The sequence below is a fragment of the Botrytis cinerea genome, chromosome 13, assembly GCF_000143535.2.
Source record: "Botrytis cinerea B05.10 chromosome 13, complete sequence".
Taxonomy (NCBI): domain Eukaryota; kingdom Fungi; phylum Ascomycota; class Leotiomycetes; order Helotiales; family Sclerotiniaceae; genus Botrytis; species Botrytis cinerea.
The window spans coordinates 1,567,357-1,586,782 of record NC_037322.1 but is presented as its reverse complement, the minus strand read 5'-3'; the positions used below and the strand labels follow the sequence as shown (position 1 = coordinate 1,586,782).

General features: G+C 43.5%; 6 protein-coding genes across 6 annotated transcripts; 3 read left to right on the top strand and 3 right to left on the bottom strand.

The window, feature by feature from the left end:
• Positions 1 to 9: 9 nt before the first annotated feature.
• Positions 10 to 1,729, bottom strand: Bcprp3. The gene has a single exon (XM_024696831.1). The coding sequence runs from the start codon at positions 1,614 to 1,616 to the stop codon at positions 99 to 101; it is 1,518 nt and encodes a 505-aa protein (XP_024552644.1). The 5' UTR covers positions 1,617 to 1,729; the 3' UTR covers positions 10 to 98.
• Positions 1,730 to 1,908: 179 nt separating this feature from the next.
• Bcrpa190 lies at positions 1,909 to 7,267 on the top strand. Its single transcript, XM_024696830.1, has 2 exons — positions 1,909 to 2,162; positions 2,209 to 7,267. The coding sequence occupies exons 1-2, from the start codon at positions 1,981 to 1,983 to the stop codon at positions 7,136 to 7,138; spliced, it is 5,112 nt and encodes a 1,703-aa protein (XP_024552643.1). The 5' UTR covers positions 1,909 to 1,980; the 3' UTR covers positions 7,139 to 7,267.
• Positions 7,268 to 7,386: 119 nt separating this feature from the next.
• Positions 7,387 to 8,032, top strand: BCIN_13g04370 (hypothetical protein). Its single transcript, XM_024696829.1, has one exon. It carries the CDS (start codon positions 7,490 to 7,492, stop codon positions 7,901 to 7,903), a length of 414 nt encoding a protein of 137 aa, XP_024552642.1. The 5' UTR covers positions 7,387 to 7,489; the 3' UTR covers positions 7,904 to 8,032.
• A 1,413-nt stretch (positions 8,033 to 9,445) lies between these two features.
• Positions 9,446 to 11,380, bottom strand: BCIN_13g04360 (hypothetical protein). Its single transcript, XM_024696828.1, has 5 exons — positions 11,063 to 11,380; positions 10,739 to 10,825; positions 10,629 to 10,686; positions 10,174 to 10,575; positions 9,446 to 9,959 (listed from the first exon to the last, which is right to left on the bottom strand). The coding sequence occupies exons 1-5, from the start codon at positions 11,161 to 11,163 to the stop codon at positions 9,630 to 9,632; spliced, it is 978 nt and encodes a 325-aa protein (XP_024552641.1). The 5' UTR covers positions 11,164 to 11,380; the 3' UTR covers positions 9,446 to 9,629.
• A 532-nt stretch (positions 11,381 to 11,912) lies between these two features.
• On the top strand, positions 11,913 to 13,650 carry Bcdom34. The gene is made up of 2 exons (XM_024696827.1): positions 11,913 to 12,371; positions 12,426 to 13,650. Exons 1-2 carry the CDS (start codon positions 12,294 to 12,296, stop codon positions 13,554 to 13,556), a joined length of 1,209 nt encoding a protein of 402 aa, XP_024552640.1. The 5' UTR covers positions 11,913 to 12,293; the 3' UTR covers positions 13,557 to 13,650.
• A 1,050-nt stretch (positions 13,651 to 14,700) lies between these two features.
• Positions 14,701 to 17,969, bottom strand: BCIN_13g04340 (hypothetical protein). The gene is made up of 11 exons (XM_024696826.1): positions 17,558 to 17,969; positions 17,248 to 17,508; positions 17,088 to 17,159; positions 16,851 to 17,037; positions 16,472 to 16,690; positions 16,372 to 16,424; positions 16,262 to 16,283; positions 16,122 to 16,195; positions 15,900 to 16,061; positions 15,321 to 15,824; positions 14,701 to 15,264 (listed from the first exon to the last, which is right to left on the bottom strand). The coding sequence occupies exons 1-2, from the start codon at positions 17,829 to 17,831 to the stop codon at positions 17,285 to 17,287; spliced, it is 498 nt and encodes a 165-aa protein (XP_024552639.1). The 5' UTR covers positions 17,832 to 17,969; the 3' UTR covers positions 14,701 to 15,264; positions 15,321 to 15,824; positions 15,900 to 16,061; positions 16,122 to 16,195; positions 16,262 to 16,283; positions 16,372 to 16,424; positions 16,472 to 16,690; positions 16,851 to 17,037; positions 17,088 to 17,159; positions 17,248 to 17,284.
• Between the last annotated feature and the right edge of the window lie 1,457 nt (positions 17,970 to 19,426).

The following is a 19,426-nucleotide window of genomic DNA, read 5'->3' as shown; positions in this document are numbered from 1 at the left end:
GGTTTGTGGCCCGAGAAAGGAAAATAAATTGGTTTGTTTGGTATCTAATTCTGTGGTAGGGCTCTAATAAAAAAAAGGTATAATCACCGCCATTACTTCTAATTCATGCTCTTCGCCACAGTCCAAAAGCTGTCCATTTTTGACCTTGTCAAGGCATCTCGAGCTGCACTATCTGTCTCGCATACCTTACTTTGCCATTTCCTGAATGCCCTAGACTTCTGCTCTCCTTCCCAGACCAATTGGCATTTATTCAGCGTCATATCCTTCAACTCTCCTTTCTCATCTTCTGCCTTCAACCAATCTTGTAGTGCGTCTGCTTTTGTACCCTCCTTGATTCGCGTGGGCGAATTTTCAGTCCAGTCTATTCGTTGCATCATGAGCTTTTTATATTGCCTGATACTATGCTCACCACCCTCGACAACCACCAAGTTGAATCTTGGATGTAGAATACAAATGCCTGTGAGAGCATGCTGCTCTGCGTTTTTGGCGATTTTGAATCTGTGACTACCATTCGCAAGGCTCCCAATCTTAAATACTAACGCATGGATGCCCTTTGCAGCATCCTTCTCCTGGTTAGCAGCCAGTTTCTCATGTCTCTGTTCTTTTGTCAATTTTCGATCTTGGTTTGTCTCGACATGTTTCTGGTGTCGATCTGCAATTTCTCGGTTGACGCGAGCTTCGACTGCGGTTGGATCCTTGACAGCTTCTTCTCCCAATACACGCATGAGATTTCCCTTCTTGACCTTTGGAGGCGGCGCAGGTTCCAATCCAAGTCTGATCTTTGCTTGCTGTTCCTTCAATTCAGCCATTCGACGCTGCCTCCGTAGTTTAGCTTGCTCTTTCGCGGTCAGGAACATAGGCTTAGGCGCAGGCGCATTCTTTTCTTGAGGCGGTTCAAGTAAAACGGGATGCTGAACATATTCTGTAATAATTGAGTCTGGGGTACCGATTTTGAGTGTCTTTGGATTCGAAATATCGTCATAATTTTTGCCATCTACCAGGCCTTCGTCCCACCATTCGATCTCTGGCGGTGCTTCAACAAGAAATTTCTTCTCGGTATCAATATCCTCGTCAATACCAATCTTTCGCGAAGACTCGGCGATACGCTTTTTCATAGCCTCTAGGGCGGCCTGTCTTCGAAGTGCATTCGCTTGTGCTATATATTTCCCTTTCTGGTTGAAAACTAGTTGTCTCGAATGTCTATTCTTTGGCGTTGCCGTTTGCCCACCTAGGCTCATGTCAAAGTATGGGTTGTTGCGGATTTCTTCCGTTGAAGGCCCCGAAATATCAAGTTGCTTCCTAGGCTTCGCCGTCGCCTTTTCTTGTTGAGGGCGAGCATTTCCGATGCTGGTTGCGAACTTGGGCGCAGTTGATTTTGAGGGCTTGTATTGTCCAAGGTCTTGTAGTGCTGGGTGAAGATCGACATTCAACCCTCCTTTCGCAAGCATAGGATGTAAACCAACATTCAATCCACCCTTCGCCTTGCTACCACCGACTGCAGCTGCGACTCTAGCTTTCAAAGATGCGAGCTTCTCAGCAGCAGACTCTGGCTTGCCAACACGGCTGGAGGAATCATGTCGAGGTGCTAGGATTGGAGAAGCTTTCCCTCGATCCATGTTGTCAAAGATATATGTTTATCAATTATGTATTAGAAAAGAAACGTATGGCGCACATACACTAAGTTGGTGATCTTGAAGTATCCTATCGTAATCGTTAAATACTCACACGCGAATCATGAAGAAGCTCTGTCTGGCCATACCAAAACCCTAGAACTTCAGTTAACACGTGATCAGTAGATGGGGTTATCGTACTGCCTTATCAAGACCGGGGGTCGGCGAAAAAAAAGTTTCCCCGACGGAAGGAACTTTTTTTGTATTTACATTGAAGCTTCAACTTGCGAACTCTACGGAATCGCAAATTTTCAATCTAATCAGACAACCTATGGCAGTATTCCTGCTTTAGCGTTAACTGCCAATCATAATGAATATCTCACAGCCAGTTCCGTCAGCCATTGAGAGCGTTGACTTTGCATTTCTTTCAACGGCTGAGATCAAATCTCTCTCTGTGAAGAGGATAGAGAATCCTGTTACTTTTGACAGTCTTCTTCACCCAGTTCCAGGAGGTCTTTATGATCCAGCTTTAGGCGCATGGGGTGATAACAAGTAAGTAATTATCCATTCAATTGCATATAATACTAACATTAGAAAGCTGCACAACATGTAACCTCAGTTCCTTTTCCTGCCCTGGTCATGCAGGCCATATCGACTTACCCGCTCCCGTTTACCACCCAACTTTTATGGACCAAGTTTTGCGATTATTGCGATCAAAATGCAAGTACTGCCATCAGTTCAGAATGTCGCGCAAGGAGGTCAATCGATATGTTTGCAAATTGCGCCTGATTCAACAAGGTCTGCTCAGCGCCGCCGAGGAGATTGAAAATATCGAAGTTGCTCAGCCAAAAGAAGGAGAAGAGCCTGCTAGCGATTCTGACGACGAGTCTCCCATCGACAGTGTCATTCGAAGACGACTTGCATTTGTCAAAAAGGAGCTGAAGGCCGCTAAGGCCTCTGGATGGGAATGGAGAAGAGAAAAGCATGAAGGTGTGGCTGAAGCACGCCGAGTTGTAGTTAAGAGCTTCATGAAAGCAATAACTGCAGGAAGGCTATGTGGAAACTGTCAAGGTATATCTCCAACTTACCGAAAGGACCGATATGTGAAGATTTTCGAGAAATCTTTGAGTGTCAAAGACAAGGCCAAGATGGCTCAAGGCAGCTATCGAGCTGTGAATGCCGTTCAATTGGTTCATGGTGAGAAGAAAGATCGGGATGGCGACGAAGGTATTGCAGATATAGACTTGGAATCCAACGAGGATGAGGACGAAGGCGAAGGCGAAAGCCTCGACGTGGATGGGGATGTGGTCATGGATGGCTCCGCAACTTCAAGCTCTAAACCTCGAGTCGCACCACTACCGCAGCGATATGTAGATGCTATGGAAGTTAAAGCATCATTGACATTGCTGTTCGAAAAAGAACAAGAAATTCTGTCCCTTGTCTACAATTCCCGATCATCCGCCAAGAAGCCATCCGCGGTCAAGGCTGATATGTTCTTCCTACAAACACTTCTTGTCCCTCCAAATAGATATCGCCCCGAAGCGAAGACAGGCGATGGTGAAATTGCTGAAGCACAACAAAATTCTTTGTACAAGCAGATCTTAAAGAGTGCTGATACTGTGAACCAAATTTATCTTGATATACAGAATCCCGATAGGCCGTCGCAAAGCCAAACATTGAGAAAGAGAGATTTCTTTGACCTCCAAGAAGCCTGTTGTTCGATGCAGGACGCTGTTAATTCATTGATTGATAGAGATCGAAATCCCATCCAAGGTGCAGCTGGAAAGAAAAATGAAGATGGTATCAAGCAAAAATTGGAGAAAAAGGAAGGTCTTTTCAGAAAGAATATGATGGGTAAACGTGTCAACTTTGCCGCTCGCTCCGTCATCTCTCCAGATCCAAATATCGAAACGAACGAAATCGGTGTTCCTCCTGTTTTCGCCAAAAAGCTCACATACCCAGAACCTGTCACAAGTCATAACTTCAAGGAAATGCAGCAAGCAGTTATTAATGGTGTCGACAAATGGCCTGGTGCCGCTGCAATCGAAAACGAGAATGGACAAGTCATCAATCTACGCTCAAAGACACAGGACGAGAGAATGGCACTGGCGAATCAATTGCTTGCCTCGTCCAGTAATGGGGCTAGCGGTGCTCGCAACAAGAAAGTTTATCGACATCTTACCAACGGAGATGTTGTGCTCATGAATCGTCAACCAACTCTGCATAAGCCCTCTATTATGGGCCACAGAGCCAGAGTACTCCCAGGAGAGAAGACAATTCGCATGCACTACGCCAACTGTAACACCTACAATGCTGATTTCGATGGAGACGAAATGAACATGCATTTCCCACAAACCGAAGTTGCCCGGGCAGAAGCGCTGCAGATTGCTGACACTGATCATCAATATCTAAGTGCAACCGCTGGTAAACCTCTAAGAGGTTTAATTCAAGATCACATTTCCGTTTCCGTTTGGATGTGTAACAAAGATACGTACTTTGATCGAGCTACCTATCAACAACTTATCTACAATTGTATTCGCCCAGAAAGTGGACATATTGTAGGCGAGCGCATAGTGACCGTGCCACCTGCGATCATTAAACCTGTCGCACGTTGGACTGGAAAGCAGGTCATCACAACAATCTTAAAAAATATCACACCTCTCAACTGCGCCCCAATATCTCTTACAGGAAAAACTCAAACTCCAGCTGATCGATGGGGTGCGGACTCAGAGGAAGGTGTTGTGCTTTTCAATGGTGGTGAGTTCATTACTGGAATTTTGGACAAAGCACAGATCGGCCCTGCTGGAGGTGGTCTTATCCACTCTGTCCATGAGGTCTATGGCCCTGCTACAGCTGGAAAGCTCCTCAGTATCCTAGGTCGCTTGCTCACGAAGTATCTCCACATGAGGGCTTTCACTTGCGGAATGGATGATCTCAGGCTCACCCCTGAAGGCGAGCAAACTCGTATCGAGACTTTGTCAGATGCTGGTAAGATTGGTCTTGAGGTGGCCGCCAAGTACGTTTCTCTTGAAGACCAAAAACCTACCGAAACCGATCAAGAGCTACTCAATAGATTGGAGGATGTCATGAGAGACGATTCCAAACAAGCAGGCCTAGACGCGTTGATGAACGCTCGCGCCGGAAAGCTTTCTACCTCCATTACTAATGCATGTCTTCCCCAAGGCTTGGTCAAACAATTCCCGCACAACCAAATGCAGAATATGACAGTTTCTGGAGCCAAAGGTAGTGCTGTCAACGCCAATCTTATTTCTTGTAATTTGGGACAACAAGTCTTGGAAGGACGTAGAGTACCGTTGATGGTGAGCGGAAAATCTCTTCCATGCTTCAAGCCATTCGATACGCATATTAGAGCGGGAGGTTATATTGTCAATCGTTTCTTGACTGGAATTCGGCCACAAGAATACTACTTCCACGCAATGGCTGGTAGAGAAGGTCTGATTGATACCGCAGTCAAAACTTCCAGATCCGGATATCTACAAAGATGTCTGATCAAGGGTATGGAGGGTCTTAAGGTCGAGTACGATACTTCCGTGCGAGATTCCGACGGATCCATGATTCAATTCATTTATGGTGAAGATGGACTCGATGTGACCAAGCAGAAGCATTTGACCGACTTTAAGTTCTTATTGCAGAATCTCATGTCAGAGCTTGCCCAGTTGAACTATGGCGACCCTCGCTATGAAACTATTTTTGAAGAGAAGGAAGCAATCATTAAACGGATGAAGAAAGCTTTGAAGCATGCAAAAGCGAATGATCTCAATGGTCCTGATCCGGTTCTTTCCGAATACAACCCTGGAAAATATGGATACGCAACATCCGAGAAATATTTCGAGACTTTGACGAACTACATGAAGACCAACCCAGATGGTCTGGTTAAAGACAAGGATCATCCAGATGGTGTCGGACCAAGAAAAGCTTTGGAACCAGTTCTCGTTGCCAAATACTTGAAGTCTGTCGTCGAACCTGGTGAAGCTGTTGGTATTGTTGCTGGTCAGTCTGTAGGTGAACCGTCGACACAAATGACGCTCAACACTTTCCATTTGGCTGGCCACTCTTCTAAGAACGTCACACTCGGTATCCCACGTCTTCGTGAAATTGTCATGACGGCAAGTAACCATATTTCAACGCCATCAATGACATTAACCCTCAACGAAGAGTTAACTCCTGACGAATGTGAAAAATTCGCCAAGTCTATAAGCATTCTTTCTTTGGCTGAGGTATTAGATTGGGCTACAGTCAAAGAGCGAATTGGACGTGGAGTAGCTTTCCAGCAAGCTAAGATCTACGATATTCATATCAAGCTTTTCCCTTCAAAGGAGTACTGTGAAACCTACGCCATTGACATTGACGATGTTCTCTTCACACTTCAACGAAGGTTTACATCAAAGCTTCAACATCTCACACGCAAGGCTTTGGGACGAAAGAAGGTTGAAAAGGCCGGCAAAGCAAATACTGCTGCAGTACCAGAAATTGGAAAATCTGTCGGTACTATAGAAGAGGCTAGACCAGATGCAGAGAGAGAAATGGGCGAAGATGACGAAGATGACGACGGTGATGATGATGCAACAAACGACAAGCAGAAAGCAAACCGCTCTGAAGCTGTTAGTTATGCTGCAAACGATGATGAAGATGATGCGGTTCAGGCACAAAATGCTGAGCCCGAAGATGTTGAAGACATGGAAGACGAAGGAATTGGGGGCAGTCCACGTGCAGCACAAAGTGATGATGAAGATGAAGGTGATGATGAGAATGGAGAGCGCAAAAAGCGCAAGACAACCGCTGCGTCCGAGGAGCTCGAAGCCCAAGTCAAGAAACGATGCGAAGATATTACTCGTTTCCGCTTCGACCAGGATAACGCAGAGTGGTGCGATGTTAGCCTTGAATATGATGCCGATGTTCCTAAGGTTCTCATGCTTTCCATTGTTGAAGAAGCTCTTCGATCTTGCCTCATCCAGCACATTCCAGGCATTGGATCATGTACCTATGATGGCGACAACGAAGTCAAGGATTCCAAGACAGGAAAGATGGTTAAGATACCAGTGGTTCATACCGAGGGTGTCAATCTTAAGGCAATGCAAAATTATGCCGCATTCATCAACCCCAACAAGATCTCGACCAATGACATCGCCGCAATGCTCGAGAATTATGGTGTGGAGGCTTGTCGATCAACCATCGTGCAGGAATTGCACAGTGTTTTCGATGGTCACGCTATTGCCGTAGATATGCGTCATTTGAATTTGATTGCAGACTACATGACCAGAGGTGGTGGCTTCAGTCCATTTAACCGAAATGGAATGAAGGGCAGTGTCAGTCCTTTCATGAAGATGAGTTTCGAGACAACTGTTGGTTTCTTGGCAGATGCAGTCGCAGAGTGTGATTGGGATGACTTGGCCAACCCAAGTAGTAGAATTGTGATAGGAAGGATGAGCAAGGTCGGCACTGGAGCCTTTGATGTTCTTACTAAAGTGCCAACGGGAAAGAATGAGGATGAGGACATGGAGGATTGAGTACTAATCTAGGGAGTTGGAGGTTGCTAGGGTTTCTTATTTGGCGTTCTATCGAAGGCATAATGTGAAAAGTGTATTGGTATATCATGATGAAATGGAATAGAATCTACTTAACCGAAACTAATTACAGCTTCTTTATGAGGTCAAATCCTTTTATTTTGAACTGTTTTGTGATTCAACTGATTATATTGTACAACAGATTCTGGGATCTAATGGTATATGGTATCATGCGATAGAATCGTATAATAGAGCCCGGTAGCCAAACATCTTGTGAAGTGGTAGAAAAAACGAACGAGAGAAAAAGAAAGGTTATTATGGCAGTCAAGAAAATAAAATGCTTGAACTTTCAGTATGTATCATGGACTCTTTCAAGCCAATAAGCTTCCCCCAGCAGCTGTCAATGCTATCACCCACCAGGCATCTCGCAAGCAACTGGCCCCGCCATTAAATTACTTAGTGTCCACACTTCCAATACTTGTACTACTAGCACTAGCCATTGTTGTTGTTGTGGCCATACTTGCGCTAGCAGAAGAGGTATTCTTGGCTCTACTTCCACCATTGACACTCAAAATCATCGATCTAGTCACAGAAGTTGTAGTCAAGCTACCCTTCGGTGCTAAATATCCACTCTTAACCGTTGTTGTCGCATCCGCACTACTACACAGCGGCCATTTCTTTCCACTCGATCCTGAAATCAACCTCGATTGCGAGTCCACCGCGCTTGAATACACTACCGTGTTATCGGCACCACTCGGAAACGAGTGATCTGTCGTCGTCGTGCTCCCCTCTCCACATTTTTTATTTCCCCAAATGGTGTTTTCGGATCGTTTCTAGAGGCCTTGCATATCGTACATATCTTACTTTTTGTAGAAAAACCTGCAGTTACTGGTTTCATAGATGAAGTGAAGAGGGGTATAGGAAGAATTGTTCTGGTAAATGTTGTTTTGGAAGTTGAAGAGGGAGTTGACTCCTTGGTAAGTGGATTTGCCTATGGGCCAGAGTGCTTTGAAACTGTTAATATGGTTTGATACATTCAGTGAATGAAATAGATTTGTTGAAGTTCAATGGAACGGATTTGAGGCAATTTAGAGCCGTCGATGCTGCAAAGATGGGTTCATCTACAAAAAAAAAAAAAGTCTTGGACGACTTCCGTTCATGGTCAACTGAATATGATGTTACATAGAGATCAGCGAATTATTCCTGAAACACTTACTTGCACATGCTACAGGTAACGTATTTGTAAAGCCCGTCTGGGCGAATATCATTGGTTTAGCTGGACTAGGGAAGTACTTGTGTGTTCGTTGAGAAATCTGCCTAGAAGAAGCAGCGCCAGTCTTGGATGCTGCATCTCCAACTGCCAGAATGCACGCAGCCGTAAATAAGGAAGCCATGATACGCATTTCAGATAAGAACTCTCTCTTGAAACAAGACTGTGAAAAGAGTAACAAGACTCTGTAGCGAACAAGAAAAATACAGGTATGAAAGTAACAAAAGAAGTAATTAGAGATCGAAGTGGATATGAAATATCACTATGCTTGGAGTGTGGTTTTGATATAGATAGTGAAGTTTGTGATTCTCAACCCGATTTCTTCATCCTGAAGTGCTATGGGATGTGTCCCATGCAGGTAAAATCCTTCACTATAGCAATCTCGTCGTTTGGAAATTCTCAACGCGTTGAAGTTTACTTTTAAACAGAGGACTGGTAGCACCCGATCATTGTAAGTAGCTCTGAAAAATGATAAGGATGGTGATTTGGGGACAGAATCAAAGAACCAGAGGCTGTGACATATCGTTCGTACTCGGAGCTACAAGTCTTACGTGAAAATAATATTTCAGGCACAGATAAGCGTGGGTGTGGGTGGGCAAATTGGGTTATTCATTGACCTACTAAGGGGATTTGTTCGGTTAATTAATGCCTCCTAGACTCAGGCCTTTGAATATCTAGAATGAGGAAGACGGGCAGATTCATGCTTACTGATGTGTACGAGGTGATGGTAAGATGGGAAAATACTTATGTACTCTAGCAATAGTTCTTTACTATTACTGCTTGGAGTTGATTTTGAGTGTTCTGCTTCAAACGTGGCTGCGATGGTACTCAAGACCAAAATGTGAACCGAGGTGATTTCTTCATCTACTTGCGCCGGATTTTTCAATCCTCCAAGAATTTTAAAGGCGATGGGGACGTTAGCTTTATGTTATGTAGTGTCGTATGCCTACATTTGAGGTATTTATGTCATGAAGCTTTCATTCGTCTGATAACTAACCAACAGAGTATCTTACTTCATTCTTTGCATCATTTCGAAAATATGTAGGCCATCTCCTTTATATGCCCTATTCAGATACAGATAGAAAATTGTTGTAGATGACGGGATTGTTCATTGGACAAATCTCAGCTGATAATGTATGATTTGTACGCCAAAATTAGGTAACTCCAACGCACGTCATCTTTTTTAATTTGCAAGATCTCTATCAACTTTCCATATTGCTGCATCTATTGATCCAGAGTAGCGACAGTAGGATCCCAAGCACACACATAATAGTCTCCTGTTTCCAGCCCATTCATCTCCTCAGCAGTGAGCTCGAAATCATAGATGTCGGTATTTTCCTTAATTCTGCTGGGAGTAACAGTTTTTGGCAAGGGCACAAAGCCCTTTTGTAAACTCCATCTTAGTAGGATTTGGGCTGAGGTTTTATTGTACTTCTTAGCGAGTGGTTGAAGCAGTTCGGAGTCATGCCTCTCGCCACGAACAAGAGGGGAATATGCTTCTAGAATGATGCCTCGCTTTTCACACCACGAGACAATATCAGCTCGAGCAAGCCACTGGTTTATGGTTAGTCCTATTGTCTCTCGGAAGGAATATGACCGAAATCTACGCGAAGACATTGAGGGGAAGTTGGGAAAGAAAACAAAATGTGGAAGCACGAGAGAGTTATCTCGAGAGGATTCATCTCAAATTTTGATCCTTGATTGAATAGTTGTGCACCAAAAAAGAAAATAAAGGAGATTGAGACGAGTAGATGATAAGATAACTTACTGGATGAAGTTCCCACTGACCAACATCAATAACGCCACCTCTACCCTTACCTCTTTCTTCCTCGAGTTCTTTTATATAAACTTCCATTTCGTCGAGATGATGGACACCGTAATTGCTGACACCAAGACTGCGAATTTTTCCTTCTTCTTGAGCCTCAACTAGAGCCTTCCAAGCACCTTTACGAGCATCTCGCCCACCATATGGAGCGTGAATGAGCATAAGATCAATGTAGTCAAGCCCAGTTTCCATAAGAGTTTTGGCGACTTGTGCTTTCGTGTTCTCATAGCTCAAGGCACGAGGTGGGATTTTACTAGTAAAGAAGATATCTTCTCGTGGAATGCTGGATTTCTGAATTGCAATGGCGCAAGGTCCTTCATTTCGATATGCCGCAGCTGAATCAACCTGTGCCATATTAGAGGAGTTCTAGAAGCCTCTTTTCTTGGAGTTGTTCTTACATGACGATAACCCGCATCAAAAGCTTTGGTCACTAGATCTTCACATTGAGATGCCGGACTAAATTCAATGTTAGTCTGCCCTGGACTTTTCTATGGTGGTGTCTCTGCACGTTTGGTAAACCCCATAGCCCAGGATAGGAATGTCATATCCCGAGTTCATACGAAGCTTTGAATTGATATCAAATTTTGTCATGTTGCTGCTGAGATACACGTTAGCTTCGAAGTTTAAAAGATTGGCGAACAGTATTGAAAGATTGCGGTAGGAGCCAGCATGATAGTGCCCGATGAGAACGACGGGAAGCACCCAGAGTTTAAGAGGAACACAATTCAATGGTACCTGAGTGTGTCAAAACATCCTGGACTTGAAAATGCATTCGATGCAAGGTAACAGAGGGAGGATGTGTCAAGTGAGGTACTCATCACGCAGTACGTACTTTTTTGAAGAAGCTCTAAAGGATCTTGAATGAGTAGCTTGAAGCGATGGCTTAAAGTGATTTCTTATGAGATTGAAACGCGATGTGAAAGAAGATCTCATGATAGAAAGGATCCAAGTGAAAAACACAATGAAGAAGGGAAACAGGCCTACCTATATACCAGATTTATATAGCTGATGTGTTTCCGTGGTAAAGCTTATTGCTCCTTGATTTCAAAGATCTTTGCTTGATTATATTTTAACTCCGAGTCCGACGATGGAAAATGATAGACACGTGACAGATTTATATTGCAGAGCAGGGCGTGATTGAATAGGAACCAATATTTTTACAGAGATTTATGGACAATGTGGATAAAAGGTCCCAAATAGTTTTATATGATTACTCATAGATATGTATATATGGTATTTCGCATCCTGCCTAGGCAAATGCAGTGTAAATGGATTCGATATATGACGCTCCGCTTGGCCACTGCCGTGGAGGCTTCTTCGCCTGTTTCGCTCTCGAACGGTAGGTGTGATGAGATGTGTGTTGGAGAGAGAGAGAATGTTGATTGCACGTGATGATGTTTTCTTCAACTTTGCATCTTTTCAGACACTTTTGCCAGTAAGTTGCAAGGTCAGCTGCGAGGCAAGTTACTATATAATAACAAGTGACTGCGTGTAGATGAGTTGCTGAGTCTTTCAAGCTGCCGTGGACAGATGCAGTGGACAGATGCAGACAGACACGTGACCAATCAGATAAGATAACCTGCGCTTGATGGTATTGTTTACGTCATGCCATGTCATATTGACATCCAAAGATTCTCCAGTCATATCCAAAGAATTATCAATCCGTGAATGTCTACCACCTTGATATATCTTCATATGCCTTCACATACCTTCACACACCGTCGCATATATATTTCACACATGAAATGTACGGAATGGGACAGCCTTGGAAAATCATAGACTGAAATTTAGTACGACACCGGCTGCACACTAGATACCCCGCCATCACTTAGCCTACAGTGAAATCATCATTATATTTTTTTCTCCAAATTCTATAAATTGAATTCCTTCCAACATTGTGACACAATCTCCTCCAAATTTCAAGCCACACAATCTACCCAAACAATTTACTTCAAAGATACCACGATACTCTTGGAAAGTCCTACGTGTAGTATTTTAAATATACAATATTTTATACCACTGAATTCTCTAGAAATAAACCGCTTCTGCAAAATCCAAACGTTATGCGCCTCCTGGAACAACACATCGAGCGTGATGGCTCCGGAACCATCACTCTTATGCCGGAAGAACCAGAAGATATGGTCTGCTCACTCCCCATTTCTCTTCCTTTACTCGTTAATTCTAATCTATTTTAGTGGCATGCCTATAACCTCATAACTCCCACCGACATCCTACGCGCCAGCGCCCTCCGCAAGATTAGCAGAGAGACCGCCACCGGAAGCGTAACCACAACCCGCACACACTGTACCCTATCCATCAGCGTAGTATCTCTAGATTTCGATCCGCAAGCCGGTCAATTACACGTAAAAGGCCGCATAAGCGAGGAAAACTTATACGTCAAGGTCGGCGCATACCATACTCTCGATCTGGAACTCAATCGCAAATTTACAATCGCAAAAATAGATGGTTGGGACTCCGTCGCTCTAGATGTTGTGAAAGAAGCCATACGAGAGGACAAAGAGGGCGTAGTACCTGCGGTCGTGATGCAAGAGGGAATGGCCAATATATGTTTAATCACCGAACATCAAACCATTTTAAAACAGAGAATCGAGACCAGGATACCGAAAAAGAGAGCTGGGATGGCCGGAGATTTTGATAATGGAATGAAGCGCTTTTACCAGACAGTACTCGAAACTCTCCTGAGATATGTAGATATTACTCATCAACGCCCATTATTACTCGCAAGTCCTGGATTTGTCGCACAGGGATTCCAGAAATACATACTGGAGGAAGCAAGCAGGACCGGAAAGAAAGCTGTACTAGCCAACAAGAATAATTTCGTCGTGGTGCACAGCAGTTCCGGTCATCTTCATAGTCTCAACGAAATCCTCACGAGTCCCGAAGTACTAGCTAAACTCAGCAATACGAAATACGCCCGCGAAACCCGATTTATGGATGAATTCATGACGATGCTTCGGAAAGATGACGGTAGAGCATGGTATGGACCGGCTGAAGTGGAGAAAGCAGTTGAGCAGGGTGCGGTAGGAGCAGGAGGGGGTGTTCTATTAATAAGTAATGAATTATTTCGAAGTCAGGAAATAGGAGTTAGAAAGAGATGGGTCAAAGTGGTAGACAAGGTTAAAAACGATGGAGGAGAAGCGAGGGTCTTGAGTAGTGATCATGAAAGTGGGAAGAGGTTAGAGGGATTAGGTGGTATTGCAGCGATACTGACATATCCATTGGAGGACTTGGATGAGGAGAGCGAGGAGGAAATTGAAAATGAGGAGGATGCGACGGCGAAGGGAGTACAGGCTATGGTTATATAGTCCTCTAGATGGAATATTCAAGCGAGTAATATGTTTGTAAACTCATGATCTCATCTCTTGGGTTAGCGAGATCTGAGAATAACGAAAAAGACCATAACTTACAAAACCTGCGCGAATGCATTTGGAATATCGTGATATCATCTTTTCATACCATACTCATACCTGCATACCTACCCACTTGATCCACCAAACATATCCTTACTACCTACCTGCCTGCTCAAAGATCGAAACCCTTCAAGAACAAAATCATAGGGGATATAATAATTCAAATACGGGATTCTTCCATTTCAAATTTAAAAACAAGTGATATTTCTTCTCCAAGTCACTTTCTATCTAACTATATATTCATATCCATATCCATATACATATCCCTACCACACACACAAATATGCACACCTCATACATCAGGTAATTGTAATTCACCCATCCATTACCTCCCACCCAAATCCAAATCCAAATCCAAATCCAAACCTAAATCCAACATATCGATTAATCAATCCACTCTCCATCCATCCATCCATCCATCCATCTATTCACGCTCACGCTCACAACCACACCACACCACACCACCTTAACTTTCCTCTACCCCCCCTCCCCCAAAAAGAGCTTCGAGCGCGAGTGTGTTGATTAGAAGCGCCTGTGCCTAGCTGTAGACACATACCCATGTTGCAGTAGAATAGGTAGATGAACCTTGAAGAGTTTTCTTTTACGGGGAGTATTCTGGCATGTTAATTTTAAACATTCTGTTTATATTCACCGTGTTACATTTGCTGCAACTGCATGTCATATATATCCATCCGAGTATTACGTACGAACTATGCAACTCGAAAGAGAAATGGTGGTGTATCTTTTGAGGACTTTTACAATGTATGAATATAAACAAACAAAGATACGTATCTTCTACGTCTTGCGCTTTGATAGAAAAGTTTCTCTTGCCTGCTTTCTTTTTCCACACTGTACAAGCGCTATTTCAAATGTCTCTCCTTATTTCAACTATTCAGATTGTTCTCCCATAGACTGACTGATGTTATACCACTAGCTAGAGAACCAACTCCGCCACAGAGCAAGGAGATAAACTACCACCATGCAAACCCGATCCTCTACACGATGTATAAAACTATATTTGCCACCCCTACCACCATCTCTCATTTCAGTCCCAAGAAGAAGAATCCTTAATCTTCATCATGCAGACGTCTCATCCGAATCGTCCCCAAGTATATCTTTGATACCTAATCTCATCGGATCTCCCCGCGTCAGACTTTGATGAATGTTCTTCAGCGCCGGAGCTATGTAAGGACCATTCCCAGGAGCTTCAATATCTGCTCTTCTAGCAAGTCCCTGACGATAAGGTGCATCTACAAAGTATGGCGAATGCCAAATACACGCCAAGAAAATTTCCTCGCCCGCTTCGTCCTCGGTAAAACCGTCTGGCATGTCAGGATACTCTAGTAGTTTTGGATTTGTTTTTTTGTCTTTTTCAGTTTTCCATATCAAATTCGTGTAGTGCTTCAAAAGATAAGTGTCCATATCTCTGGTCTCTTCGTGTGGATCTACTTGTAAGAGATTTCGTCGACAGACGAAATCAAATATTTCTGCGAGTTGTTGGTCGGGCTGTGGGGGTGTTTCTATTTGTGTTTGCTGTGGTGGTGTGGGCTTCATCCAGCCTTTATGGTTGACTTGTAAGACGCCATATGCGGCATGAGAATAGCTAATTTGAATTAGCAACCGTATCAAAAGTCGACTGGAACTGATCGGATATCTTACTAGAAGAGTTCATCTCTCATATTCGCCACAAGTAGGAATGCTTTCCATTCCCCATTCGTAAGTTCGATTCCACCATGACGAAGAATATAGCTTCTGACCAAATGCGCAGGCAATTGATACTTAAATGTGTGTATAGCAAGTGCGAACTTGTTTTTTTCTAGATACATTCTGATCTCATCGTACCTGGGACAATCCACCTCGACAGCGCCGGCTCTATCGGTACGACCGATGATTGGCTGAAAACCACTTTCCCCAGTAGGAAGTCTTGGTGGCAAGACCTTTGGCTGGACATTTTTTGATGCTTGCGTGATTATTGAAGTCAATCTTTGTTTTTCGGCCTCAAACGAATGTGCGACTTTAGTTTTTCTTCTAGAAAAAAATCCCGGAGCCTTTTTCTCAGGCCCTGGAGTACCCGTAGTATGTCTGAGAATAGTCGTAGTCCCACGTTTTGGTTGGCAAACACCTATTACCTTAGGTCCCGCTTGACTCGCCTTCGAGCCAAACCTGTGTGATGCTAAGTTAGATTGATGGCTATATTCCCAGACGATCCTTGAGCAGATCTTAGACGATGAAACTTACTTTCTCACGTAAATGTCCCAAAATTCCTCACACTGGAGGCCCATGAAAAAGGAGACAGGAATCGGCCAATACTTTATATTTTCCCAATCCTTTTGCTTTTCCGGAGCAAGTACAGGCACAGTTTCCGTGTGAAACTCATGCTTGTACGTAGGCCAATTGTAGCTGATATTGATATCAGATTGAGGCGATGCGGGATAATATGAGGAGATAAGAGTTGCTCACAGTATTATACCTCCAGAGGAGTATCCCTCAATGTCTACAGGATTAATAACAGAAAGTGAGATGCCACCAAATACCTTAGAAAAAATATTAACAAGGAATAATATGAAGATCCTGACAAGGATTCAGACTCATGGACATACATGGTTTGTTGCTGAGAATCCCCTGTATTATGGTTAGCTTCTCTGGCAAAAATTATTGCTGCTTGACTTGCAATTCTGGTATAGGCTCGTTTTCAAAGTAAGGTTCACACCAAGTCCAATCAAGTTCTTTGTTCATTCTGACCATTTGATGCCCTATAGCATGCTGCTCTGATCAATAATGGACCAACACAGAATCCGAATGCAACTTACCGCAGTCTCGTGAAGAATATCTTCTGCCAAGCGAAAATTGTCCAAGGCTCTATCCTCTGGCAAAAGAAGAGGGTTCAGCAACGGCTCGACCAATTCATAGGCGATGGTAATAAGTGAAGCTCGAGGTTCGGGCGGACTGCTTGATGTACCTCGACGTGGGGACCACACCGTCAAGCCGGCTTGAAATTGATCCATTTGAGCCATTCCTTCGTAAGAGCTCTTACAAGAGATGCAATATTCAGCAATTGTCCCATGAGGAGGTACTTTTTGGAGGGAAATCAGGAGTCAAAACTGTGCTCGTAATGAGAAATATGCAGAACGAAACTAAAAACTCGAGATTTGAAATAAAAAAGTAGAGTTAGCTTAGCTGAATACATACTTTGGCTCCTGCAAATGCATAATAAGTCTGCTTTGACATCTTCCCAAAAAGATCTATAACGTAAGATGCAAGTTCCGCGTCTTTTCTGTTCTCCATGGAATTGAAACGCATTACATGAAGGCCAAAGTCGGGTGGAAGCTCCGTTTCTGGAACCTCTACATGTGGACCCCTCAGTAACGCATTGAACCTTTGCCGTTAGCGAAATCAAAAGGAATTCCAACGACTCAGGAAGCATACCAGTCCCACGTATGTATGTTAGCGATGACGCTTGATACAATTTTTATGGCCGGCATCATCGCATTCCACACACTGGATCTCGGTGTTTTAGTAACATAGTAGCTTTTCATAAAAGACCGTGGATATTGAGAGGGTGATTTCAAAGATAGAATATACTCACGCATCATTCTTGGCCTGATTTATTTAGTAAGTCTTGATTAAACATCTCGATATGGCAAATTACTTGCCTCCCAATATTCATTACCATCTCCGAGTGGATATCTAGCCAGATTTCGTGGTAGCTCATGTAGCCAGTTGCTCCTCTCCAACAATGGATGAATCGGGACATTTCCAAGATCATTTCCATAGTCTATCGTTCGACTCATATTTTCTTGATAATCTGGCAAAGCTAGGACTGATTTCAACTCCGCTGCGGTAAAACCTTTGGACAGCGTTAATCATCAAGTAACATTTCATTGAGAAAAGCCTACCAGAGAACCTCATTCTCTGATACAATTCAAGAACTCTTTCAAGATCCAGTTGATCTTGGGGTTTTAAGAATTGTGCTGGAGTTACTGGTGTGAGGCCGCTTTTCAACTGGGGCAGGTAGCTTTTCAGGACAGAATGAATGCCTCCTTTGGGATTTCCATACTTTCTAGCAAAGGGTGTAGGCCCTGCAAACCTTATGTGAGATCCTTTTGGTGGCAATGGCTCCATCTTTTGTGCTGCTGCGATGTGTGATCGCTGAAATTGACCAACACCCATAAATACAAATAACAGGAGGCAAAAGATTATTTGTTCTTCATGTCTGCACTGCATTGCACAACAACCGAAAGACAAAGAATGATACACTCTTTTTGATTGCTAACAAAGAAATGTGACTCCAACACATAAATAAATTCCGTCTCAAGTTAGCTGTTTATCTTGGGTTGGGACGAGCCACTACACGAATCCACGCATAGAATACAAGCAATTTGAAAAGTCGTTGGGGATGATTTAATTTCGATTTTTCGAAATGATAACATATTTTGAAGATGGGAAGTGAAGCTTAGTATGGTATCATCATTGTTGGCCTGTAACCAAAAGCTCAAGGCGGGACAGACTTTGATTGATAGTAAAGAGTAAGCTATTATCCTATACCCTAAGCAGTTTGCAACTGCCTTTTGGTTCAAATTGATCCAGTCACCAAGGAATCACGTGCAGAGGTAACTGCAAGGGGATCCTCCAATATTCTTGAGATGGATTGTTTGTATTCATCATCTCGGAGGGGTTTCCGTCACAGAGAACCGAAATACATACCAATTTAGAGAAGGACACGCAATAGACTAGCGTTGCGTGAGATTGATAGAGGCCGATGAAGTTGAGAGTAGTTGAAATTTAGAGTCTAGGCTCGGTGTGGGATAGTTCCATGCACCAAGAATGATCTCGATCTTATTTAGGTTATGAGATTGCTACATAGTTACCTGGTCAGCTTGACTTGAGGTTACCTAAGGTGCATGCACTGCATACACTAGTATGATAGTATCTGGACAAATTTGAAATGCTGTAAACAAAGTAGAGGAAAGTGTTAGAGGAGATGAAAAGAAGGATTGGATTAATTTGGGTGATACTAGGTAGGTATATCAAAATGTTTGTCGCCACGTGTGGTTCTGGAGCAGGCAACTGCTACTATCAGTAGGTAGGCAGGTAGGTAAAACCTTCAACATTTTTCGAGCATTCATGATCTTTTCTGACATGTGTCAATATCTTCAAAAGACAGTAGGTGGGCGTGGAAGCTGTGGAGCCGATGGAGTTGTTATGCAGCCAAAGCACAGATAAATTTGAATTCGTCTTGAGCGAGCGAGCGAGCTAGTTCAGTATCAATAGTGGAGTATTCAGTGTCCACTGACCAGTGACCGTTCGCTCGTTCTCATTCGAGGAGCCAAGGTCTCCCCCAGTGCCCACACTTTGAACTTGTTAGGTAGGGCTCAATACGGCAAGACCGATGCCATAGAGGGGGAGGGGGAGGGGAGGGGAGGGGTCTCGGAAGTGTGAGGTGTGGTGTGTGAGGTGTGTGAGACCTTACCTACAAGTGTGCGATGATTGATCAGTGATCGATGGCGACGGCCAATAAAGATTCTGATCATCTCCTATCGTCGATTGCAAGTGGAGAAGCAATGATGATTACAGAGTCCTCGGCCGGTCTTCTTTCGTTGAAGCGAATCTCATGATGAAGCTGTACGTGAGTTTTAGATACTAGGCTCCTAGGTACACCCATACGCAAACAGAAACGGACTTCTTCGTTTCGCTCTAATAAAAGAACACTAATACTATGTGGTTACTCCTCACATCGCTGCAGGTCATCATATTCAATGGACGAA